Source organism: Miniopterus schreibersii (assembly GCF_964146895.1).
Source record: "Miniopterus schreibersii genome assembly, chromosome: 2".
Taxonomy (NCBI): Eukaryota; Metazoa; Chordata; class Mammalia; order Chiroptera; family Miniopteridae; genus Miniopterus; species Miniopterus schreibersii.
The window spans coordinates 105,930,212-105,956,606 of NC_138102.1; the positions used below are offsets into that span (position 1 = coordinate 105,930,212).

Genomic DNA, 26,395 nt, shown 5'->3' on the forward strand with positions numbered 1-26,395 from the left:
AAAGGAAAAGAACACTTCAGATCCTAATGCCTAGAGATGACTTAATACCTTAGTCCACATCATCTCAGATATATCTGTGTACATAAATGTATATCTTTAAAAGTAGGCTATTGCTGTCGCTGCTTTTGTGATATTATTCCGTTTGACGAGGTGGCTAACTGAGGACCCAGGTCACACAGCTACTAGGGGCAGTGCTGAAACTGAGCGTCCATATCCCTGAACCAGGCTGCTGCTCCAGCTCCACAGGGGCTGGAGAGACTGATGCTTCCATTTTACGGCTGTGGGAAGGAAGCCCAGCAAAAAAGTGTTTGCTCTGATTGGGCTTAGGGGTCCCACAGTTCCCCATGGGCGAGGCCGGGCCGGGCTGGGCCTGGCTGCTCAGGAGCTCCCACCTCTGCAGAACTGGACTTTGCCTTGTAGTAAACAGTCACAGGGACATAGGGGTCAACTGTCAGGCAGGGGGCCCAGAGGGAGCAGGTGCCAGGTGGCAGGATTGGGCTGTTCAGGACTGACCCCGGAGAGCAACTGGATATCTGTTTAGTGGCCTTGGAGGGTTCATGCTCTTTGTATTTTTAGAAAGGGAGTAAGAACACAGCGGTGACCAACAAGTGCTTTGTTGCCCCAGGGCATTGCCTTAGGCTCTAGAAAAGGTGCTTCCAGTCTGGTTTGGAGCCAGTGGCTGAGGGCAGGACTAGCCTGCCTGCCTTTCTGGTCAGATATTGTGTTAGGCAAGAGGAAAGATTTCCCCAGGGCCCTGACCTTCCAGGAAGATGGTAACGAACAAGAGCTAAACAGGGGCTTGCAAAACAGCACAGTGGTTAAGAGTGTGTGCTCTGGCCTCAGACGGACCTGGGTTCAAATATTGAGTCCCCTATCTCTAGCTGCGTGACTTCAGCAAAGTTACTTAATCTCTGTGAATTTAAGGTTCCCCTTGTGTTGGTGCATGGTAAATACTGAATAAATGCAGTTATTAAAAGAGGCTGTAAATCTGGAAGAATGCTGGAGTGTGCACTAACATATTCAGCGCTCGCTGTAGATTTCGTTCTGGAGTTTGGCACCCTTTCTGTGTATAGACTAGACCATACATTAGCTCCTAGCAGCGAGGGGGGAGAGGTGGTGTCCTCTCACCTTACTAAAGAGGAACCTGAGAAGCACAGAGGCTGCATGACCTGCCGGAGGCACTGGAGGTCACAGAGAGCAGAAATGGGAGCCAGATTTGGCTCAGACCCCTTGATTCCAAGCACAACCATTCACTCAACCTTTATTTTCCCCAGACCCTGGCCCACAACGTCAGAGTTACTGCTCAGAGTGCAGGAGTTGGGGCTGGGAGAACGTGGGATTTTATATGTCCCTGCTGCTTTCAAGTCCTGAGGAAGGAAGGGAGAGCAGGTGTGAGAACCCAGGTGGGATTTGCTGGGCCAGGATGGGGAGAACAGGGGGCTCCTAGGGCTGGGGCTCCGGGGCAAGCCTGGCAGGCTGCTTCTGAGTCCAGGCCTCACTGGATTGGCTAAAGCCAGCTGGGGACATCTGTCGCAGAGCTGGCTGACCCTTGAGGGCTGTTTCCCCCCTGGCTTTGATCTGGGAACTCCTCTGTATCTTGATTTCTCCTGCCCCTGCAGCTGCAGCTGGGCTTCTTCCAATGAGTGTAGCAGCTTCTCTTCCTCATCTGCAGCCTGTCTGTCTATGCCAGGACCCAGACACTGCCAACCACAAGGACAGTAAACACACACGCACACACGCGCTCATGCTGTGCTGAAGTACTGAAGGGAGTTGGGAGTCCACATAATGTCCATGTAAGACAGCCATTTACTGGCACCCCCAGAGGGCTCCATATAAGAGGGCCATGGAGCACAGCTCACCACAGTCCTGCCTCTTAAGCCCCTTCTGAATAAAAACAGGGGGTGACAAATGCATCATTCATTCATTCATTCATTCAGCATGCCAGGCTAAGTGCCAGGCTCTGGGACATAGCAGCGAACAGGACAGATAAAGTCAATGTTCCTATGAAGTTTATCTACTGGGGTAAGATTAACTACCCTATCTCCTGACTTCCCCCTTTATACACTTTGTTCTCTGCTAAGCCTTGTCATTTTAGGGAGTTAGGGGAACAGGGATATAGGGAAGGCAGGGATCTTTGTTGATCCCAGGTGCCTAGCACATGATAGGCACTGAAAACATGTTTGTTGAACTGAACTGAGTAGGAATCTTGGCAGGCTCTCTGCAGGGCTGGGTGGAGTGGGAAATTCACCACCTTCCTTTTTTCCCATCTCAGTGTCAGATACGATCTATTTCATGAGGTCTCCTCACCTGGACTGTAGCCAGAGGTTGTAGACACAGTTCTTATTGCTTCTTATTCTAATTGTATGAAATTCCAAGGAAATAATTCTTGCCTTTTGGAAATGTACAATCTAGTGGGGACATACGAAACTCAATCACACCATTATGTAGAATGTTGATATTTTGCGTTATGATTAATTGTTCTGAAAGTCATTTTTACTTACCTGTGTTTAGGCCTCCTATCTGGATTTAGGTTTCACCACAAGATCTAAGGTTTTATAAAACCAAAAAAGACTCAGTAAATGCTTCTGAATGAAGACATGAGGAAGATCTAAGATAAATGTATCAGACCCTTAGAAGCAGGCCCGTGATCAGCAGCTGGGCAGCAACAGGTACTGGGAGATGAGCTGCTGGAGCAGGCTGGCTGCTGGTACAAAATACTCAGTACTGTTCAGTGGAAAGATCTAGATAGATTTCCTAAACATACTTTAGACTGATGTCCACCTTTGAGTTTACACAGCCTCTGTTTACAGGGACTGTATGGTGAAGTGGTTAAGAATGCAGGCTCCAGAGCCTGCCTGTGTTCAAACCCCAGCTCTAATACTTAACAGCTGGGTGATTCTGGGCAGAATTACTGAATTGTTCTGAGCCTCGATTTTCTCATCTGTAAAATAGGTGTTGTTAGAAGAATTCAATGACAAAATCCGTATGAATGCATCTAGCACTAAGCTTAGAAAATAGTAAGCAGTTTGGCAGAAAGGTGTAGACCAATGGCCCTCAAACTTGAGCTTGCATCAGAACCATGTGGAGGGCTTGTTAAAACATGAATGGCAGGCTCCACCCGAGTTTCTGAATCAGTAGGTCTAGAGTGGAACCTAAGAATTTGCATTTCTAACAAGTTCCCAAATGATGCTGCTGCTTCCGGGACCACATTTTAAGAACTATTTGGTATACAGAAAAAAGAATCTAGGCTTAGGGTTTTGACACTGGGACCATCCCTTAGTATCTGGTGACTTTGGGCAGGTAATCTCTTTGAGCCTCAGTGTCTTCACTTGTAAAATGGGACTATTAATACCCACTTTCATGGGGCGTGCCTGGAATACAGCATTATCATTATTTAGGTACTATTGTTTACATTTTAGCTCGGTCTGCTGGCTCTTGAAAGATGAGTCAGATTACAACGAGCAGAGATGGTCTGGGTAGGCTTAGGGAATGTTGCTGGGAGCCCCAAAGTGGGGCCTAGAGCAAAAGCACCCAGGAGCAAGGTGCTAATTCGGAAAGTACTTTTGTTTAAGGTGTGTATTGGGAGAGAGCAGAAAAATTCTTTGGAAATTTCTATGTAACAAACCCATGACTAACTTTGGACCCTAACAAATGAGTGTTTCCTGAAAGCCACTGACATGGTGATCTCTTGCAGAGGAGGTGGAAAATGCTTCCTAAGGGAGAGCAAGCAAATCCTAGGGGTTCCTATCGCAACCCCTGAGCCTTCCCATCTCTCCTGCATACTGTTTCCGTTTATATGTAGTCCTCTTTTGTTCGAGAGAAACCCTGTCGACTTCCTTGGTTCAGAAAGGGATTCAAGCACTTGGGTTCCTGGCCCTGGCAGGCTGAGTTCACACAGGGCCCCCAGAGCTGTTTCCTGGGGTTCCCCCTGGTGGACGATGGCGGCACTGCAGGCTTTCCCAGAGGCGGCTCCTCCCACGCGCCTCGTCAGGGCTGCGGTCCCGCGAAGCCCGGGTTTGCAGCCTGGGGCAAGGGCTGGAGCTTCACAGCAAGACTGTGCCCAGGGCTCCAAGGAGATTTCTAGGCCGGTTGGGTGTTATAACCAGAATAGCACGCAAAAGGCACCCCACCCAAGGTGGATTAGAGGCTGTTGATTTTTAAAGGCAAGATTCACTGCTCTTGGCACTGGACGGATGCAGTCAGAGCACTTGCCCCAGACAGAGGCCTCAAGGGTCTGGGCCTTTGCAGGTTTTGGCCTGAAGACCAGTGACAACTTCCAGTCTGAGTCATTCATTCCCTGAGGCAGGATACCAGGGGAGAAAGGGCTATCCCTGGGCCAGGGGCTTTTATTTTAAAGGCAAAGATTCACTGTCCAAATCCAACTCCCTTCACCCAAAAGCCATTATGCCTGAAATCCCATCCTTAAAGACCCTTTCTTTAGCCCTTTTTGAGTAATCTCTTTGAAGCAACTCTTTCAAATAAAAAAGTCAATCTTTTATCATGTATTTAATGTGGCAAGTCACTGAGCTAGGCACCGTGGGGACCTGGGAACACGGAAGATGGAGTCCCTGCAGTAAAGCAGGGAGTGAGAGGCCATCTAGAGAGGTCTAAGCAAAGCCCAGGCCAGCAGGGAGCATGGCAGCCTTTGCACAGGGCCTGGGTGGAGCGCAATGGAGACAGGGTCTAGGAGGTAGGGGAGGCTTCCTTGGGGGCAGGAGTAGCATGGGGAAGAGGAGTCTTAAGTCCTGGAGCGAAGGGTGGGGTGTGTTCAGGGAACAGTGAGTAATCTGGTGTGGCCCAGTACTGCCAAGCATCAGGGAACCTGGCACAGGCGGTGCCCCGAGGAGGGTGAGCTCTCCCCCAGCCCCTGTGGGAGGAGGTGGGTGGAGGCAATTGGGAGCATCTGCACTGCCCACTCACAGCACAGAGCGTGAAGACCCGGTGTAGGCTGGCTTGTCCGGGAATTTCCTCTCTGAAACAAGCCTGGTGCAGCTTGAAGGTGAGATTTATGGGGGCAAGAAGAGAGGGTGCCTAATGGAGTAGAGAAGAGGCATTTCAAAGACCATGGGGGTTGCTGAGAAGACAAAAGGTGACTTCGAAATTTGGGCTCGGACAGGCCTTGAATCAGAACGTATTATTTAAAATGCCTCTAGGCCCACAGGTGGGAGTATAATCCTGAGTGTGATTTAATACTTTAGTTTTCAAAGCACATTCATCCACGTTACCTCATTGATCTCTTTAGCAGAGCTTTGTGCTAAACAGGGCAGATATTATTCCCATTTCACAGATAGAGATGGTAAGGCCTGAGCAAGATGAAGTTATAACTTCTGTTTTATTTTAACCTATTTATTTTCACCATTGGCCTTTTGGGGCGCATATTTGTTTCTGTTTTAAATTTATTTTTTTAAGAGAGTTCAAACATTCACATGGTTCAAAATTCAAGATACAGATAAAAGTCTCTCTTATCTCAACTCTGTATTCCCAGGTTACCTCCTACCAGTTTGAACCCAAGCCTTCTGCCTTTGGGTATAGTGCCCTTCCTGGCACAGCAGTGCAGGGGCTGAAGGGCACTGACCCACTGTAAATTCAGGAAAACCTGATGCAAATTCCACTCAGAGGTATTACACCTCCTCTTAGCAAGTGTATATATGTATCCTTATGGGACTATTTAATTGTCTTCTTTCATCTTTAGATTTTTATCTTTAGATCCTAAACTCCTTGGAGCCAGGTAGTATGTCTTCAGCTTCTGGGAGGTAGCAGAGTAAGGGTTAAAATTACAGGCTTGGCACACAGAGAATTGGGATAAAAACTGTGCTGTGTGAACTTGGCAAGGTACTTAGGCTCTCTGAGCTTTTTCAACTATTACTATCATGGCCTCACCAACTTCACAGGGCTGTTGTGAGGACTAGACAATGGCTCTGGCTCTTGCCCCGTCTTTAACCCTATGCCAGGTACAAGGTATATACTTTGTAATTATGGGCCTACTGTATGTGTGCACAGTAGGACAAACCCAGGTACCCATTCAAACTTAATTCTGACAGAGGACTAGGGATCTCAGGCACCTAATTAAAAGCAAAGTGGCACAGTAGGTCACCCAAATCAATACTCTTCCTGGGCTGGATCTGCCCTTTTCCTTTATGGGAAACCAGCCTTTTCAGGTGAGACCTGGCTTTTCGGGATGCTCAGTCATTTTGAGACCAACAGAGGGCCAACAGGCCATTGCCCCTCTGAGCTTACTTTGTAGCCTTGAGTTTGAACTGATACACAGGCAGACTGCCACATGGCTTTTCTTGAGGCTGACAAGAATGACTCATTGGAGGGTCACCAATGTCTTGAAGCAAAGTGACTCACTGGATCTGCCCCTGGGCCTGGCTCTATAGCAGCCTGACCTTTGCCTCTCTCTGAGAAATATTCTCAGCTCCTGATAATACTCCACTCAGAGGAGGGGCTTCCCCATCCTTACATTACTCTTTGTTAGAATGACCCAAGAAATCACTTATCCCAACCCCCCTTATCTCACAGATAAGAAAAGGAGCCCAGTTTGTAGCAGAACCAGGATTTGAACCTGGGCCCAGGGTGCCTTCTGTGATACTCTCCTGGCTGCCACAAATCCCTGTCTCTTGGCTGGATCCTCTCCACAGGGTACTCACTCACTGTGGCCATGGGCTCCAGGTCCTAAACACTCCAAGCATTGGTTTCCATGTTCTTCTGGTAGGACAGTTACCCCTTTGAAATCTTGTTTCCAAGAAATGCAGAATGATACCTCGGAGCTTGTGGTCCTTATTGACCACAATGTCAATAAACAATGTAAAAATTTGTTCACTTTTCTGTTAAAAGATGCATTCCTTCCCAGCCAACAAGTTTTGTAAAGAAACAAAAATAGTATAGGATTAAGGGGTAAATAATCGTCTGGCAGAATAATGGAGCAATCCATGACTTCAGGAGCTGGAATCCATACCAACCTGGGGAGCTGGGACTTGGCAGGAGAGCTGTTACCCAGGGAAGTCTGAGCTGGAACCAGAGGGAAGGGTGAGGAAGAGGGAGGGAAATGGTGGTGTTGGGACAGGCCTGGGAATGGGGCAAACTGGGAATGGGGTGGAGGGTGCCTGACGTGTCCCTAACCCCCTTGCATCACCCTAACCCCATCACTAAACCCAAGTCCTCTTGTTGCCCGGAACCTCCATGTGCTCCAGGAGGGAACTCTGGATCTACTCCCATCTCCCCACACCCGCCCTTGTTCCAACCTCATATCAACCAAAATCCCCCCTCCCTTAGTATTCAGGTGTCATTCATTGGTTGGCAGGATTTGAATAGGTTGCCTTTCTGCAATAGGGACTCTGGGGTCACCTACTGTCCTCCAGTAACAGTGGAGGGATTGGGTGGGGTGTAATGGAATAAGACAGAATATACTGAGAGACAGAGGGTCGTTGAGAAACATATCTCAGAATGGAAAAAAATGAGGAGAGCTTGGAGTTCTGTCTTTCTTTTGGGGGAAGAACAAAGTCTCATTCAGCTTCTCCATAGCCTCCACCCCTCCAGAGGCAGGATTTTCCTCCTGTTTTATAGATGTGAAAACTGAGGCCCCAAGTGCCAAGCCCAGAGGCAGAGCTGGGCCCAGAAGCCAGAAGTCCTTGTCCCTCCAGCCCCTGCTCTGAGGAACCAGAGGAAAGGGGCCAGGAACTAGGGCAGGACAAGTGGGTTTGAGGGGAGGGAGGCCCCAGGAAGCTCTGGCGGAGAGAGCCTGCAGGCTGCTCCAGGCACCTCGGGCACCTCCAGAGCTGCCCCTCAGCTCTGGGAGGGGGCTGGGGCCAGGGGAGGGAGCTGGCCAGACAGCGGGGCCGAGTCCAATGAAATACCAATGACTCACGCTGGGTGGCTCCTCGGCCGACCCAGCCCACATTCCCGGGCCTTTGTTCCCAGCTGCTAGGGCCCAGCCTTAAAGGGCCAGCTCCTAGAGGCAGGACCGAGGGACACCTGGTCCATCCCTGGGCCTGCCACCCCCACCGTCCTCTCCTCACCCCTTGCTGGGTTGCTCCTAACTTCTGGGCAGTGGGTAAAAAGGGTGGCACCCTGTAGGATTTGGGGGTTCATCCAATTGAATCATCAGGCTATAAGGGAGGACCCTCAGGTCATTTCAGCAAGCCCTCTGCCTCAGGGCAGGGCTCAACCTAAACTGGCCACGAAGGATTAAGAAAACAGTTTTCCTCCCTTTCAAAGCAACTTCTTCCAGGGTCTCACCATCAGGTCCCTTCTAACCACAGTCCCTCTTGCAGCAGGTTGTGCTGGTTTCCCACTTAGTTCTGGCCCCAGCTCAGTACTCGTTTATCCTTTAACTCTCATTTGACACACGTTTGGTAGGTTTTAGGTTGGCCTATCCAAACTTGTGAACTGAGATCCCTGTCTTGGGCCTCCAAGGAGTCCAGCTTTCACACCAAGCCCCGCCTGTCAGTGGATTCCTCTTGGGAGAAACACCATCCTGCCAGCGGGGCAGCCTGGGTGCTCAGGTCACTTCTTTGGATGCTGGGCGCCACCGCGTGGACAATCTGGAAAACTGGTGCCTTCAGGAGCTTGGGCGGAGAGGGGGGAAGGGTCCTGCAGAGCCAACCACCACCAAGTTGGACTCTGAAGCAGCATCCTCAGTTATGAAGCAATCCTGAACTGGCACAAATCGAAATTAGAGAGGCCCTAAGATCAATTTAATAACAAAAGCTTAGAAGTTCTCATAAAACTTATAAATAGTATTTTTTGTTGAGGCTTGGGGACATTTCTGTGTCCCCAAGTACCCACCTCTCACACACTATTTGGGTTTAAGGTTTTGTCCACTGTTAATACACAACATTTTGGAGTAGGGCTTTTCTCCCTGAGAGACCCACCCCATCCAGCCATCCAGTTACCCACCCACTCAACAGATATCCTGCTGCGGTCATCTGCTGGTCGCTTTCCTACCCCAGGCTGTAACGTCTCTCAAAGTCCTTCCTTCTTCCCCTTTCTCATCTCCACTTGGGTTAGTTCCTTGTCACCCTAACCCTAAATCAATACCATACCTTTCAACAGGTCTCCTGCTTTTGGACCCTCCTAGGCCAATCATCCCAAGCACCTCTCCTAAATAAATCTCCCTAAGATGTACCCAAGTTCTCCTGAGTGACTGCACAGTGCCTGCAGCACCCAGTCTGGATTTCCTGGCTCAACCCAGAGGTCCAAGCCATGTGCCTGCATTGTGACTCCATCTTTGGAGTTAGTGACTTCTCAAGGATACGAGCTTTGTTTTCTATTTCAATATCATATCAAATGTAAATTATATGTCAGTCAATCCTAGCCAGAAAATAAATTAAGAGATTTTAACATACGTAAGTGCATACAGATGTGTGCTTTGATTTGGCCTGTGATTGAGGGCCAGCTAGTGTGCCTGAGCAGGGCTGTGGCCAGTGCCGAGGGCTAACTGGGATCTGAACTCAGCTCAGGATCCTTTTGCTAAACCGTGCGCCCCACCTTGGTACCACACCATCCTTGGAGAAGAGGTGCCTTTCCTATTCCACCCAAGCCTCCTGCTATTGTTTTCTGAGAGGCTTTCCTCTAAGAGGAAAACAGAGTGACCCTAGGCCAGGCCTGGCCCAGGTAAAATAGCATAAAATGAGTAAGGTACTGTTTTATAAGGAGCTGAGACTCCTCCTGGCTTTCTTCAGATGCATGTGTGGTGTGAGGGAAGGGTGACCCTACCCATTGTGAAATATAAATTACAACATAACATCATTTCAGAGTTCTTTTAGGCCATAAAACTGAGGAGGGTGTTACCTGCCCTCACCTGGTTAGGGGAAAGCTTTAAAACCTCTCTCTTCTTTCCAGTCCCTCAACTGCTTCCGTTCTAGAGCCTCCCAGGTAAGCCTGTGTCTTCTCCCTTACAGCCTGGGAACCCCAACACCGGGAGCCAGCCCATCAACCTGAATCATTATGCCACCAAGAAGAGCGTGGCGGAGAGCATGCTGGATGTGGCTCTCTTCATGTCCAATGCCATGCGGCTGAAAACGGTGCTGGAGCAAGGGCCGTCGTCTCAATACTATGCCACTCTCATCACTCTCATCAGCATCTCTCTGGTCCTGCAGGTCGTCATCGGAATCCTCCTCATGGTCATTGGTGAGCCCAGACCTGGAGTTGGCCTCCGTGGCCCCTAGTGGGAAGATGAGCCCCAAGTGTCCCCCTGTACCACCCTGCATTTGCACATATCAACTTCTCAGCCATACACTAACCTGGAGTTAGGCCTCTGTACCTACAAATGCCCCAGTAACACCTACACAGTGATGCCCAGCGCCCTGCCCTGGCTCTTGGTGTTTCATATAGTGGCCACTCCACAATGCTGCTGGTGTCCTCACTGACTTGTAGGGGAGTTCCACATCACCTCTGTGTGGGAACGTATCTCCACTCAGAAGGCCCAGTGTAAGTTCCCAAACCCCGATTCTCTGAAGCATGGATCCCACACACTGGTCACGAGGGAAGAGGCTCTAGTGCAACGATACCAGCTCCCTTGATTTCTGTCACATGGATCTCTGAGGTGCCAGACTTTCTCTGAACTCCAGTGGGTTTTGTGAGGAAAGTTCCAGGCTGTGGCCACCACCCTGACTTTTACCTCTCACTCTCCACTTCTCCACAGCACGGCTGAACCTGAATGAGGTAGAAAAGCAGTGGCGACTAAACCAGCTCAACAATGCTGCCACCATCTTGGTCTTCATCACTGTTGTCATCAATATTTTCATCACAGCCTTCGGGGCACATAAGACAGGGTTCCTGGCAGCCAGGACCTCAAGGAATCCTCTCTGAGCTCAGCTGGGGACCCAGGTGAGGGCAGATGGGAGGTCCTCAGGCCCAAAGGCTCCCTAGGTGGCCCTTTTCTCACCTCTGGGGGTTTGGGGTAAGAGAGAAATGCTCTCCAAGCAAAAGGAGTAGATCTGGGGCAAGGAGGGGATCTTGGAGAAGTTTGGATGGGGACTCGGAAAGGTCCCTTGTGCTGTTAATGGTGCTATTCCTTCAGTTTAGGCTCAGATTTTTCCACAGAATGAGATGGGTGGGATGCAATGTAGTTAGTGGTTGGCTCTGCCCCTCTGGCAAGATGGAGATATGGGATTTCCCCTGGGCATTGTCCAGCAGTTCTTGCTACTCAAACTGTGGTCCATGAACCAATAGCAACAAAAGCACCTGGAAGCTTGCTGGAAATGCAGAATCTCAGGCCCACTCTGGCTCTACAGAGTGAGCACCTGCATCTTGTAAAGGCTGCCAGGGGAATCGAGGGCACATTGCAATCTGAGAACACTGCCTCACGCCTCTTCTCTGCTTCCCCCACAGCTGCTGGATCTGGAGCTGCTCCTGCCTCTTTCCTCCCTCACCTGTCAGGCTGATGGGCACTTTCCACAGCCCCTGGGAGCTCCTGAAAGGGCAATGTAGATGCCTGCTTCCTACTACAGCACCCGAGTGAAGATGGGATATTTTACTGGTCTAAGTGAATTCCATCTTAGTCTAGAGTCCTGAGCTCAGACTGGGGTAGTGCCAACCTTTCCTCTTGGCAGCACCTGCACCTGACGCATGTCAACTTAAGGCCAAGTCCACCAGCTTAAGGGCTCTCGTTCTGACTCTACTCCATTCCTTCCCTTTGCCCCATCCATCCCCAGGCCTATTTTCCCAGGTAAAATGGAATGATTTCTATCTATAAAGGGATCTGCAAATCCACTGAAGTCAACCTTTATGTCTTTAGTTGCATCTAAGCTGCCCTCTCCATCTGTGTCCTGGCAAGGGCTCAAAGCAGCAAACTCCAAGCCTGGAAGGAGAAAAGGCTTTTACATCACTCCCTCTCCTCTGGGTTGTTCTCTGAGTCAACTTCTCAGGCCCCACATGCCTTGGGCCAATTACCATCTGCTACACCAATGGCAGATTTGTCAGTTCTAGACTGATGTGTGTCTGCACACTCTTCAAAACCTCCCATAAGCCTGTCTGAGCTTTCATGTTCGCACCTTGTCTTAGGCATGTGTTTGAGAAACATAAACTATTTTGATTTATGTTTATGCCAAATATAATTGGGGGGTCAGTCTGTACCTGTAAAGCATCAACAGGGCATCCCCAGCTGAAGCAGAAAAGGTTTTTAGACTGTCTGCTATTTTAGAATAAGCCACACCTCAGCTCCTCTCTACTGTTCACCGAGACGATTCTGGCCCTATTTCTAGCCTCATTCACCCAGGGCGTCCACCAGCCTCGCTTCAGGGAAACCACCAACTCCATTAATCTGCGGAACAGAAAATGCCTGGTCTAACTCTCAGACTGTGAGCTCCTCATACAGGACCAGTGTTATCCTCTTTCTGAGTAAACCACAGCGCAGAGAAGGCTGCCCCACGGCAGGCACCAAACAAATGGTAATGGGTGGAAGGTGGTGTGGAAGGGTCTTTGGCATGTCCTTCAGATGCCTGATGGCCAAAGGACAGAGATGGGAACCCTGGGGCTCCCAACCCAACCCTCTCCCACCATGATGGGCAACAGGAAAATGCAAGAGCCATTCTGTTTTCTACAAAGATGCTGTATTTAATGCTTCCCCTCCCACCATCCCAGTCCCTCCCCCACCCTAGACATTTCCCTACAGAGTAGGACTCCTTGCCAGGTTCTCCCCCTTAAGGCAGATGGTGTGGAGGTAACAAACACAAGGCACTAGCCAGGGCGAGAGGGGGTGGTGGGCAGGGCAAGGGAGGCTGGGCTGGCTCCTGCTATCAGGAGAAGTGAATAAGGAGGGTCCTTTGGACTGGCTCAGCCTCCCAGTGAATGCCCAGTGATGAGTGGCCCCAGAAAGAAACCTAGCACCGCAGCCGGCCAACTGTGGCTCTTGCCTACTCCCTACAGACCTTTCCCAAAGGCAGTGAGCTAGAGCAGGGACCGTAAAGAGCTACAGCCCAGGGGGTAGATACGGACATGGGCATCCATAGGCCACAGAGTCACTGAAAAGTCCTTGTCTTTTGTGATTTCTTAAGACAGAGGAAAGGATGCTCTTCGAGCTCAAGGGTTCTCAACAGGCTCCATTCTCCCCTATGCCAAGTTTATGCTCTTGGTGAATACAGGGCCCAGTAGGTAGGCCCTTCAAATGCTGTGCCTTGGACTGTCACAGCATGGAGCCTGGGTTGGCTGACTGTCCTCAGGGCCCTGCTGCACCCCCATAAGCCCTTCCTCACAGCAGGGAGCCCCGTGCTCGCCTCCCTAAACAGCCACTGGAGCTCAGGATCCAGTGTCCAATGCACCATCGGTAATTCAGCAGCAGCGGCAGAGGCAGCAGCAGTAGAAAAATCCCCACCACAAAGGCACCCGGGGATCCTTAGTGCAAGATAAGTGCGTGATCATCAGGTGACAGAAAGGGTGGCCGAGACTACAGAGGCCAAGGGCTATTTTCCCTGAACTGGCTTCACTTTTCACTTCCTCCTGGCCCCTGCTCCCTTCCACTCGGGGAAGAGATCTCAGACCCATGTCCTCACCTCCCCAAACCTGTCGCCCTGCCACTTCCTACCCTGGTCCCTGTTTTATGGTTCAGTTTCACCCCCACCCCTTCCTCTTCCACTCAAGGCCACCCGGGGCTCTCCCTGCAGGAGGGCACGTCTGGGGGAGCTGGGCTGCGAGGACTCACCACTTTCCACTTCCCTTTTCATCCCTTCCTGCTAGACTCCAACCCCCTCCTCTCATCTAAGTCATGGGTTACTTACACCCACATCCCCTTTCCTCCCCGCCCCTTCCATCTTGCCTGTCCTGCTTGGCCTACATGCCAAACACCGGGGATGAGCCCACTGCCCACCACTTTGTCTCCCAACCCCCCTGTGGCACCAGGAAGAGGGTGCCAGTTCTGTGCTTCTGATGGGTCTGAAGTTAGCGCCACATGGAGGGTAAGGTTAATGCCCTAACCGGTGGCGAGCTGTTCAGTGACTACCTGGGAGAGATGTGCGTGTCTCTGGAAGGCACGAGCCTGGGGTAGAGCGGAGGAAGTGCTCCCCGTGGGGCCAGCTCCTCTGATTATATCAGCTGCCGGGTCACAGACCGAGGGACACAGCTCTACACAGGAGTGGGTCTGAGGTATGCAAGTGGGGACACGCCCTAAAGGCACTACTCCATCCCCCTCATGTAGGGTCAATGCTGGGTCTGGACAGTTACAGTTTTGCTTTTCTGATTGAAAAAACAAAACAATAAAATATGTCCAATAGAAGAGTTTCCTGGTCACTGCTCCTGTAAGGAACACGGGGTGGATGATGGCACGCACCTTGAGGCTTTAGGATGGTGTCACTCAGGCCGGTGTTCCCCTCCCTGACCTAACTGCGCAGCCTCCCAGGAGCTGTTCCACCTCTGTGACCGTGAGCGAGCAGCCCCTCAGGCCGCCCTTCCCAAAGTCCTCCACCTGGCGGCCCAGAGGATGGAGGGAGGGGCCTTGGCAGCTATCTGTGAGGGGGCAGCTCCTGGTGGAGTGGGGGTGTTAGTGCTGAGGCCTCTGGGGCCCAGCCATGGCTTCTGCTCCCCACCTCGCTTCCCCCAGCAGTCAGCAGGGTGCTGGGGGGAGCAGCCGCAAGCCAAGGAGCAGGAAGTGGTCGGTCCAGTGGGCCACCCCTCGGGGTTACAGCATCTTCATCTGGCGGCGGTTCCACATGCCTCGCTTGGAATGGAAGTGATGGAAGAAATTCCTGAGGGAGAGACGCTCCACTTCCAGGCCTGCTTGGAGGATCCTGAGTGGGGGAGGGCAGGGTCAGCCACAGAGGCACAGGAGGCAGCCGGCTCCGCATACAGCAGACCCGGTGCCTGCTTCCTGCTTGGCCCTCCACAGGGCAGGAGCACGGGGTAGTGCAGAGTGTGGGCTCTGGAGCCAGCCTGAGTCTGAATCCCAGCTCCATTCCCCATGAGTCACGTCACCTCTCAGGGCCTGTCTGCTAATCCAGAAAGAGGACAACGACACACACACTGGAGGGTGGGAGTAAAAGCTACAGCAGGTGGGCGTAGGTGCTCGGCCCAGTTCCTAGCACTCAGCCAGCAGGGCACATGTCACAGTGTTTGACAGGCAGAGGCTGGAGCACACCTCGCCCCTGGCCCTCCCCTGTCTAATGCACAGCGCACTGGGAGTCCCTCCACAGAGGCATGTACTCCGGGCACGCGGGGAAGTTACTGGAATGTGAAGCAGTTTCTTTCTCCTTGGGCCTCCGCAGAGGCAGGAGGGTTGAGAACTGAACCAGAGGGCTGCATCTTCCCAGAAGGGCAGGAAGATGGGGGTGGAGGTGATCACTAGCCCAGGCTTCTGTCCACTTTGGGAATCTACTTGGATCTGGCTTTACGAAAGCTGGGCTATCCCATACAAGCTCCCTCAGCCTCCCTCCTTTGCACCTTAAATTCTCTTAGTAGAACTGTCACTTCCTTTCCTTTCTTCCCTCTAGGGAAAATGCCTAAACACTTCCAGTATTTAAGCCTCTGGCACTTAATAGTTGCAAGATTTGGGGCAAGTTATTAACTTCTTAAGACGCAGTTTTTTCATCTGGAAATGGAGATGATTACACCTGCCTCACAGAGGTGTGGGGAGAATTAAATGAGGGAAGGGATGTGAATCACCTGCCAGTATAGACTCCCAATGACAGGTGGCTGCTTCTTGCCCTGTCTCTCAGGAAGAAGCGTATCTCTTCCTTGCCAAGGTCCCCACTGCCCCGGTGCTCCTGACCTCACCCTGTCCACCTCCCCTGGACACTGTTCCAGCAATTACACCCTTTCTTTCTTGGATTTTTCTCCTCTCTCCTTTGCCCCTACCCCTTAAGCTCAACTCTCCAAGTATCATCCTTTTTCCCTTCCCTTCTGTTGGCAGCAAATTTCTTGAAAGAAGAATCTCATCCTAATACAGCCTCCGCGTCCTCACCATGCAGTCCACAGTCCCTTATGACCTGGGGTCCCAGCCCAGCCAGCTCCCTGCTGTGTCCTTCTCTGAGGCTTTTCATACCAGTGACTCTTTCCTGCTCCCTGAAACTCCCTTCTCCCCAGGGACCCAGACCTCCTGGAGAGCTTGTTGCCCTTTAATGGTCCACACGACCTCTTTTGCTGGCTCCAAAGTCCTCCCTGACCCTTTGGCCTGTCTCTTTTATCTATCCCACAACTTCATCTTCCTTCCCAGACGGCTGGGAGGGAAGGGAAGCCCCAACCTGGAGGATGCAGCCATGTGCTCCCACTGCGACTTACTTGCTGCTCAGAACATTATCATTTACACTGGGACAGATCCGTTTTCTTATCCCCTGACAGTTTACCAAGCACTTTCCATGCCAGCCCTGTGAAAGAGACAGAAGCAGTATCCTCTCTTTTCACAGGCAGAGAAACTGAGTCTCAGCAAGGGAAGTAATTGGAGCCCAGTAAGTGGTGCCGCTTCCTCCAAGTACAGTGCCCTCACCTGCTTGTGGGGAGTCTGCAGCCTAGGGGACGGGTCTAGGATGTTCTCGCCCTGTTCCCTCTCCTGATCAGATCCCTCAGATGCCCCCCTTTCCCAGTCACCTGTCCAGCAGCTCCCAGTCTTCCCCACCCCAGCGGTCTCGGAACTCCTTGGTGTTCATGCCCCCGATCCTGTCTAGGTCTGACTTGAAGATGCCAAGCAGTCCAAATCCATTCACCTCCCAGTAGCCTGTGGACAGACAAGAAGCTCCAGGTGAGGTGAGCCAGGGGCCAGGAGGAAGGAATAAAGCAGGCCTCCAGGTGGCATCCCTAGAGCCTTTTCTGAAAGATGGACAATGGGGTGCCTGCAGCTGAAAACTGTCACATCTGGGCAAGTCCCTTGACTGTTTTGGGGGGGAAGCCCCTGAGCCAAGGTTCAGGGTCCAGTGAAAGCAGCAGTCCTACCAGGGAGTAACCAAGGGCTGGTGATAGCCCTACAGTGGGATCTCAGAACAATAGCTACTAAAGGCATAGAGTGTCAGTTTCCTTGGCCATTTCCCTCTCCAGAGGCAGGGGGCCTATCTTTCCATCTTTGTATCCTCACAGGGTACAGAGTCTGGCACGCAGTAAATGCTTAATAAACGTTTGATGAATGAATAAAGGGGAAGATGGGGTGGGCCATGTTCATCATTGCTGTGGCCGTCAGCACAGCCCTGGGGGCACATCTCTGGAATGTCCAGGTGAGCAGAGGAGCAGGAGGGCAGGGAGGGTGATGCTGCTGTTTCCAGCTCTGGGGTTAAGAAACAAGGCCAGAGAGGTCTTTCCTACCCTCCCTAACCCAGGGCAGGGCTCACCCTCAGGCCACTGGGGGGTGGCCCCGCAATGCAGCCTCATCACCATGGGGGCGAAGGCCATCTTGCCCTCCACACAGTGCTTCCGGATAGTATCGATGACTCCTGCTGGGAAGTGGATGTGGAGGTCACAGAGGAAGATGATGCTGTGCGGGTCCTGGGGACAGATGTGGGAGGATCAGCAGACCCTCTGACCAGGGCTAGGAGACCAAGCCACTCTCTAGGACAATCCCCTGGTTCTTTCCACTTGTATGACTGACAAACTTTCACAAAACAAACTATTGGGCAGATTTCCACGGTCCCGGGCATCAGAGCACAGTTCTTACAATCAGAAAGTAAATTCTGACTCCTCCCCCAACTCTGTACAGACTCCAAGGACTCAGGACAAATACTCCACTGTCATTTGTTTAGTCCTACCCTGGCAGCACCTGTCTCCTTCCTCCTTCCTCCCTGAGGAGCTGACCGCCTTACACATCCCAAATGTCCCTCTACCGCTTAACCAATCCTTAATCTCATCTCCCAAGCCCTTCCCAGTCCACTTACCTTCACCAGGTCTATGCCGGCCTGAAGTCCAGCTGAGCGCTCGAAGTTTCCACTTAGCTTCAGGTACTGGTAGCTGCAGGGGAGGAGAGGAGAGGGCCTGAACATTAGGACTTGGCTTGAAGGCCATTAGCAGACACAGAGGAGAGACGATGTGTGCCTGGAAATGGGATTATGCGCAGAGACAGGGAATCAGCAAAGCTGGATGAGACCTCTGGCTCTGCCCCGGACCCACCAATCCCGAGACTTTAGGAAGAGGGTTCAGGCTGCCCGCCAGCCAGGAAACCTCCTCACCTCCGCAGCTTGGACCTTTTTAGGGCCATCTCGACATCCATGTCCTCACTGCTATAGTCAGTGATGATGATGTTGAAGTGAGAGTCGCCGGTGACCTGGAACAGCTTTTCCATGTCTCTGATGAACTGCTGCACCCAGCGCGCCTGGTTCTTCACTACCCAAGTGGGAGGCAGAGAGAAAGAAGCAGAGGTGACACTAAGAAGGCATGTCCACTCCTGGGTCCCGCGTGACGGAGTCCAGTCAGACCTCTGCTCGGGGGTAACGCAGCTATGAAACCAGGAGCAATGCTGCACAACAGAGGCCAGCTCGCCTGAAGGGGCCTCTCCACCCTGCTCCTGCACAGTCTCCTGGGCAGGCCCCCTGAGAAGGCCTTCGGCTGGGACTTGCCTAGAGTCCTCGCATGGTAACCGTCCAGGCTCTAACGCGTAACCCTGGATTCCGTCCATCTTATTACCATCCCTATTTCCTGTCCTACCCCATTGTTACACTTCTGTCTCTTACACAGTCCCCTTTCTCATTATAAAAACCAGCTAACCCATTCTAATAGGTACCCTCTCTGGTTATCTACCCAGACCACTTGTAAGCCCCAATGCAACCCCAGCAGATTATCACACCCAACCCTGAAACCTGGTACCACAGAAAGAGTGCTGGCCTCAGGTCAGTGTCTATGCCCAGCTCCAGTGCTTTCTAGCCATGTAAACTCAGACTAGTGACTTTTCTCTTGTGAGCCTCAGTTCCTTAACTGTAAAGTGGCCATTTTCATAAGCTCCTGTAAGATCGAGTCAGTGAGCAGGGACCTGATTACTATTAGGGTCCCTGCTCCGCTGACAGTGCCCAGGCTCAGCTGGAGGCTCACCAGGCACGATGAAGTGGACCACGGCTCGGTGATTCCAGGAGAAGCCCTGGGGCCAGCACAGCTTGGGCTCTGGGGTCCGGACATTCAAGACTTGTCTCCGGCGGTTGTGTGGGCCGACCAGGCCCTGCAGGTTCCGGGCCTCAGCCTCTTCCCCTCCAGCTGGCTCGATGCCCTGCCAGCCTCGCGCAGACACATACTCAGAGAGCCGCACCAGGCGCTGGCCTTGCTCCAGCAGCTCAAGCTCCAGGAGGTAGCGACCCCCACGTAGCTGGTCCTGACGCTTCTCCACATTCACGATGCGCCGTAACTGGTATCTCCTATGGCAAAAAGGGTGGGGGCTTGAGTAATTCTCTCCCCCACTGTGGGATAGCATGGTGTGGTAAAGCCTGCAAGGCCAATTGTCAAGAGACTCTGGTTTTTGTCCTAGCTTTACCATTCGCTAAGATGCTTATGCAAGATGTTTTTAACCTCTCTAGTGTTCCCTGCTTCCATCTTTATCTTTTACTTGTTTTTGATTGGGGTGTGCGTGTGTATGTGTGGCTCCATCTTTAAAAATGCACCTATTGAGCTGTGATGATCTCTAAACTCTTTTATAGTTCTGAGATTGTATACAATGAATGAGTTTCCTTTAGAAGTTGACCCTAATTAATAAAATACTTTGTTCAATCAACAGTGCCATAATACACAATTAGATAAATGTTGATTGGTTGGCTCAACATCATTCGTCACTAGGGAAATGCCAATCAAAACCACAATGTGATACCATTTCACACACATAAGGATGGTTATTTAAAAAAGGAAAATAACAAGTGTTGGCAAGGATGTAGAGAAATTAGAACCTTCACACACTGCTAATGGGAATGTAAAAAGGTGAAGCTGATTTGGAAAAGAGATTGGCAGGTCCCCAAAATGTTAAACATAGAGTTACCATATGACCCAGCAATTCTACCCTTAGGTGTATACCCAAGAGAACTGAAAACATGTTCACACAAAAACTTAGTACACGAATGTTCATAGTAGCATTGTATTCAAAATAGCCAAAAAGTGGAAACAACCTAAATGTAAATTAACTGATGAGTGGATAAACAATATGTGGTATATCCATACAATGGAATATTATACAGCAATATAAATGACTGAAATACGTAATACATTCTACAACACGGACAAGCCTTGAAAATACTTTGCTAAGTGTCAGAAGACAGACACAAAAGGCCACATATTACATAATTGCATTTATGTGAAATGTCTAGAATAGGTAAATCTATAGTGAGAGAAAGTAGAGTAATGGTTGCCAGGGACTAGGAGGAGGGAGGAATAGGAATTAACTACTATTAGGGAGCCTTTAAAAAGTGATAGAAATGTACACTCTGAAATGTAAGTTAAATGGTATGGAAATTTCATCTCAATTGAAAAAATGTTGATTGGTCAAATGACTGAAACAACAAAGAACTCAGCCATGTTTTCTGCCCTAGCCCTTCTAGCCCATATCGGGTTCCTATTAGTCTCTTTTAGCCTCAGTTTTGCCTGACTGCTTTTTTAAAAAATATGTTTTTATTGATTTCAGAGGGAGGAAGGGAGAGGGAGAGAGACAGACAGAGACATCAATGATGAGAATCATCGATTGGCTGCCTTCTGCAAGCCCCCAACTGGGAATCAAGCCCACAACCCAGGCATGTGCCCTGACAGGGAATCGAACAGTGACCTCCTGGTTCGTGGATCCATGCTCAACCACTGAGTCATACTGGCCAGGCAACCTGATCTGTCTTTTTATTAGTTCCTTCCCTGAGACAGGGGACCACATTTGCCAGGCTCTCCCAGTGCTCTTGGGTCAGAAACCCAGGCATTTTAGCACCTTTCCTGATGGTGGGACAAAGACCTGACTGGTCCAGGTCACCTCCGAGAGCAGGGGCTCCAGGCACTTGTCCTTGTCCAGGAGTCTGCAACAGGGGAACCTGCTCCAGCCCACAGGTCCCTCCCCCCTGGGCCAGCATACGGCCACATGCCTCAGCCCGGGCGCCAGGAGAGCCCTTTACCTTACCCCCGGCTCCTCTGGTTGAGCTTCTTTAAGAAGACCCGTGTGATCTCGAGAGCCTCCTGCTCTGGAAGCAGCAGGTTGCCAGAGGTGTTACAGCTCAGGTCAATCCAGTCAGTCCGCAGGGCTTGGAAGTCAAGGTTCCGTGCACTGAAGGTCTGCTCCCAGTTTACCACTGGGTCAAACATGGGCACATATTCGAACACCTCACTCACATCCTCCTCCTCCTCCTCTTCCTCACCCTCTTCCTCTCCCTCCACCTGTACTTCCTGGCCCGCAGCTGCTACCACCTCCTCCTCCCCAGGCCAACCCTTCCTCGGGGCCAGAGGCTCCATCCTGTCACCTCTCCTCTGCTCTGCAATGTATGACTCAACTTGATTAAGCCACTGGGACTGCCCTAGAGTCTTCCTGGGGCTGTCACCAGTGGGCCTGGGCCTTTTGATTTGAGGCAGGTTCCCCACCAGGTGGCCAGGGAGCCACTTGTCAGAATGAGGTGGATCTTGGCTGGGCTCAGGTCTGGGTTTTCTCTCCCTCTTCTCTGCCTGCTGGCCTGGGATGTTGCTGCTCTTCACTGGGAAGGGAGCTGTAGAGTTCTGCTTGGAAAAAGGGGCCAGCAGCCCCTCCTGGGGTGGAGCCAGGAGTTTCCGCAGGCTTCGGAGGCGGTAGTCAGTGACATCCTGCCCGGCGGTGGAGGTAGGCACTTGTTTTCCCTCTGGCATCCTGGCATTCTGGTCACTGGAGTCAGGGGTCACCTCTGCTGCCTCTCCATACTGGGACTCTTCCAGAAGGCCTTCCTCAAAACCTGTCATTAATAACAACCGTTCCTCATGTCAGAGTTCTCAACCTTTCCCCAAGAAGACATATAAGATGGTTGATGATTATGTGTGATACTCCAAGGGGTTTCAGATGGGATGGCACCTGGGCACTGTCACTTACTGTGTGACCTAGGGCAAGTCATTCAATCTCAGTAACCCCAGTTTCTTCATTTGCATAAAGGGAATAATGATCCATCTTCCACAGCGTTTTGGTGAAGATGGAGAGATATAAAGTGCACAAAGTGCCTAGCAGGGGCCTGGCATGTGGAGGATCCCAACAAACAGCCCTAGCCTGGCCCTAGTGCCTCAGGAAGATAGGCCACAGGAAGAAAGTGCTTCTCTGTAGCAGAACTTCTCAAATGACATGTTAGGACAGTGTGCCCTTGGACAGCCCAAGTAATCTCCAGGGCTCCGAACCTCCTCCGGCTGACCCAGCGGGCTGTTACCAACAGTCATGTTCTTGTACAACACGTGCCTTTCTATGGAAAAAGCTGGGACTACTGCTCTGAACTTTGGGTGTGGTTTGGATTTTAAGCTCCTCTGGGGAAGGGCTGGAATGGTTTGAACTTCTCCTAGAAACAGACCATGGTCACCCCTCCCAGCCTGACCTGGAGGCCTCAGCTCTCACTCTGTACCTGGCTGCTCCGGCCCCTGCTTCTCAGGCTGGTCAATCTTGATGTACTCCTGAAAGCTGAACCTGCAGGAGGAAGGGAGAGGCAGACTGGCACTGGTGCCCTGCAGGCAAAGCATTAGGCTCTGCTGGAAGTCCCAGCAGCTGTCTAAAGTCATGCTCTGGACAAGAGCAGAGGAGGGAGGCTGAGTGAGAGTGCGTGGGAGTCTGTGAGTATGGGAAGAACCCAAGAAGGGCCAAGGGTCCTTGGGCTGGAAGGGCATGTGCAGCCCCTCTGGTCCAGGCAGCTACCCTAGCTCCTGCAGAGCTCCATCTTCTTGCCTCATTCAGTGTTGCTCACCTGTCCTGGTAGAATGTGCTTTCCTGGTAGAAGCATTTGTTATAGGTTTCCATGTGGCTCAGGCGGGTGTAGTCATTGGGGTAAACAAAGGACAGATGAACCTGGAGGTAGAGAAAGAAGCAGCAGGACAAAGAAGGTGGGATCTTGGTAAGAAATCAGCCAACCAGAGTTGAGTGCCCCCCCCCTCAGCACACACCCAGATCCTAGGGACTTGCCCTGGTGGGGAGAGAAGGGCTGCTCTGAGCTCTGAATGAAACATCTGCTTACGCAGACCAGGATTCCACTCCACTCTCTCTCTCTCTTTTTTTTATTCCTCACCTGAGAATATGCTTATTGATTTTAGAGAGAGGGAATGGGAGAGAAAGGAGGGAGAAGGAGAGGGAGAGGGAGAGGGAGAGGGAGAGGGAGAGGGAGAGGGAGAGGGAGAGGGAGAGGGAGAGGGAGAGGGAGAGGGAGAGGGAGAGGGAGAGGGAGAGGGAGAGGGAGAGGGAGAGGGAGAGGGAGAGGGAGAGGGAGAGGGAGAGGGAGAGGGAGAGGGAGAGGGAGAGGGAGAGGGAGAGGGAGGGAGGGAGGGAGAAACATCTATGTGAGAGAACATCGACTGGTTGCCTTTTATATGTGCCCCAACCGGTGATCAAACCTGCAACCCAGGTATATGCCAACAGATTGGAACCTGCAACCCTGTGGTATATGGGTCGACGCTCCAACAGAGCCACACCAGCCAGGGCCCACTCCACTCTTTCTGCCTCCTCTCCGGGCTCTCTGGACCTAACATAACCGCTGATCCAGCTAGCTCCCCAGTGCACGCGTCCCTCATCTCCCAATCCAGCTCATTCTCCCCAGCTGCAGACCCTTCCCTCCTCCTCCTGCCATCTTATCCTCTCCTACAACCTCTACACCTCTACCTGCAACCGCCCACCACCCTGGAACAGCCCCTTTTGTTATTTACTAAACTGCTTTTTGCCTCCCTTAAACATAGCTCCAGGCAATCACCAACCAAAACCTTCTCAATGCCACCCAGGCATCCTGAGTCCTGGCCATTCCCTCTGCCTCCAGCACTCTCGTAATCATCGCTGGATCTGGGAACGGGGTTCTTCTGCCTCTCCAGGTTCCACAGGCTGGAGATTCTCTTTAGTTCCCCTCCATAGTTCATTTCCCCAGTGCCTTGTCTATGAGTTTAATAGACTGGCTGGCTGGCTGGCCGGACTGACCCAGGCAGGACAGGGGTGTATGGCCCATGAAACAGTGTAAGAAGCCTCACGCCAGCCCACCTCACATCATCACTGTGGCAGAAATGGTGTATGGGGCTTCCTGAGGCAGAACTCCACTCTCAGGCTTTGCAGGGCAGTCTGCCTGGGCCAGAAGCAACTTGGAATGCTAGTTCTCCCAGCCTGGGGACCTGTGAGGCCATCCTGTCTGCCGGTATGGATGTGGGGAGGAGGGGAAGTCAGCCTCAACAAGCCCCCATCTCAGCCATAGGCAGCAAGCCCTCTCTCACTCCTGCCCCCCACTGTCCGGGCCCCAGACTTACAAACCGGAGGCCCTGGTAGCGCTGCAGGGGGAGCCCATCCACCAGGTAGCTGGGCTTGTAGGGACAATCAGGCAGGACATGGCGGAGATGCGACTTGGGGATCAGAGGCACTGAGAACAGCAAGGGAAGAGGGGTGAGGATGGGGGCGAAAGCCTGAAACGGGCTGGCTTAGAGCCACAAAGGCTCCTGGCTGAGGGGTGAGGGCTGAGGTCCTCTGCCCCGAGCAGGCACCTATGTATTCACTCGAAGCAGCTGTGGTCAGCGTCTATGGCCACTGGCTGAGGCTGCCAGACGAAGGTTGGCACCATTCTTCTGGCATTCGTGGAGCACCATGGCGGCAGAGGACTCAGACTGTCCCTAGTTCAAGGCACAGTATTGAGTTGGGATCTCTGTACAGGGCTAGCCTCAATCAAGGTTTAGAGAAGTCTCTAGACTTCCAAGAGGCCCCCTAGGCTTCACCCTAGCGCAGTGCAGTAACTGCATTTTTTTAAGAAGCGGGGGAAGGGGGGGTGCAGGACATGAATTTGTTCTCTTTTAAAATGTACACACTCCCTAGAGTTTAAGACTCTAAATATGTTAGTGGGAATATATTTCTCTCACTGGGTGACAAGAGCCAGAATCCAGTAAGAAACTATGGGATTTGTGACTATAGAGGAACCCAGGGGGAACTTCTGGGTTCTAGTTCTTTCTAGTCCTGGGTGGCAGTTACACAAATATGTGCTCTGTGATGATTTTTATAATGTAAAGTTGTACATACATACTTTTGTACTTTTCTGTATGCATGTTATATTTTACACTACAATCTTCTGGGTTTTGAGACACTGTGGTAGAACTGACAGGTCTCCTGAGTCTCCTCCACCCACACCATGGACCTGGCGGTGCATTGTCTCAAGACTGGATGAGTAGTACGCAACCAAGGCCTCACCTCGATAGAGGGTGTCACGGGGGTCAGGCTGAAGCATGTCGGCGAGGGGCTGCTCATCTGTGGGAAGAGAGTCTGGGGAACCTGCATGGCTGGCTGCTGTCTGTGGGATGTGGCCCACCTCATCCATCTTTAGGAACGTCTCATCTGGACCAGGGAGGAAAGAACAGAGGGCAGCTGTGAGCCCTGGAGCAAACCCCACCCAGAAGCCAGGCTCTGCCTCTCTGAGGGGCCAGGAAGAGGCTCAGTCAAGGGTCCTGCATACCCCAGGAACAGTACAGGATGTGCTCAACCCTCTTCCCTCCAGCCCTGCCCCCCATAACTTGTGGTTTCAGCTCTTTATCTCCCTTTGACCCTTTCCACTGGCCCCATGACTAGCACACACCACAATTTTTGTGTGAATTGGAAAAAAGACACATCTTCAAAATGTTTTACTGCTATCTGCTGGAAATCTGTCATTATAAGTATGTTTAATTTACTGAACACACACATATATAGCACTTACTAAATAATAAGCCAGGCATATTCTAAGCATCTTACAAATAACCCATTTAATCTTTGTAACACCGCATGACTTATGTGCTATTATTATTAGTTATTCCTATTTTACAGACAAGGAACTGTGGCAAAGAGACTCTAAGTTATTTGCCTAAGATCACACAACTAATAAGGGGCAAAGTTTGAACCTATGCAATCTAGCCTCAGCCTGCAGGTTATGCTGCCTCTCTGACAGACAGATCAGCAATGCCTACCACAAGCAGGGCACCCCTAGTATTCCCAGCAGCCCTGCTCCCCATCCCTCTGACTTCTGGGTTCATGTGTCTTCTGCCACAAATAGAGCTCTCCTTCTACACTCAACGCTAATTACCTCTGGTCCACCTTACTAGGTTTTTTTGTTTTTTTTAAATTATCTTTATTGTTGAAAGTTTTATAGGCGTCCCATCCCCCCCCATTGACCCCCTCTACCTCCCTCCCACCCCCTCCCCAGGCCTTCACCCCATTATTGTCTGTGTCCATGGATTATGCATATACGCATAAAACTTCTTTGGTTAATCTCTTCCCTCTGAGATACGACCATCTGTTGCATGCTTCAATGTCTCTGGGTCTATTTTGTTTGTCAGATTATTTTGTTCATTAGCTTATTCTTAAAGAAGACCCTTCAACATTTCATGTAATACTGGTCTGGTG

The 26,395-nt window shown here is 51.3% G+C and overlaps 2 protein-coding genes across 4 annotated transcripts in view; one reads left to right on the top strand and one right to left on the bottom strand.

The window, feature by feature from the left end:
- Positions 1-12,042, top strand: part of NINJ2 (ninjurin 2) — a 72,008-nt gene extending 59,966 nt beyond the window's left edge. Inside the window, exons 1-4 of one of the 3 annotated variants that reach the window (XM_081128182.1) lie at positions 4,925-4,999; positions 9,903-10,131; positions 10,646-10,830; positions 11,335-12,042. In XM_081128182.1, coding sequence (XP_080984308.1) covers positions 9,978-10,131; positions 10,646-10,812 — 321 coding nt within the window. In that variant the 5' untranslated portion in view covers positions 4,925-4,999; positions 9,903-9,977 and the 3' untranslated portion in view covers positions 10,813-10,830; positions 11,335-12,042. Of the gene's footprint in view, positions 1-4,924; positions 5,000-9,902; positions 10,132-10,645; positions 10,831-11,334 lie in introns of those variants that run through there. The other 2 variants (XM_081128180.1, XM_081128181.1) reach the window with 2 other exon arrangements.
- Positions 12,043-13,649: 1,607 nt separating this feature from the next.
- The window catches only part of B4GALNT3 (beta-1,4-N-acetyl-galactosaminyltransferase 3), a 98,201-nt gene continuing 85,455 nt past the window's right edge, over positions 13,650-26,395 (bottom strand). Inside the window, exons 10-20 of the mRNA XM_081129567.1 lie at positions 25,211-25,354; positions 24,286-24,395; positions 22,755-22,855; positions 22,419-22,480; positions 20,975-21,770; positions 18,934-19,250; positions 18,078-18,231; positions 17,787-17,859; positions 17,247-17,400; positions 16,516-16,642; positions 13,650-14,723 (exon numbers count right to left, since the gene is read on the bottom strand). Of these exons, the coding sequence (XP_080985693.1) occupies positions 14,615-14,723; positions 16,516-16,642; positions 17,247-17,400; positions 17,787-17,859; positions 18,078-18,231; positions 18,934-19,250; positions 20,975-21,770; positions 22,419-22,480; positions 22,755-22,855; positions 24,286-24,395; positions 25,211-25,354 (2,147 nt within the window). The 3' untranslated portion in view covers positions 13,650-14,614. The remainder of the gene's footprint in view (positions 14,724-16,515; positions 16,643-17,246; positions 17,401-17,786; positions 17,860-18,077; positions 18,232-18,933; positions 19,251-20,974; positions 21,771-22,418; positions 22,481-22,754; positions 22,856-24,285; positions 24,396-25,210; positions 25,355-26,395) is intronic.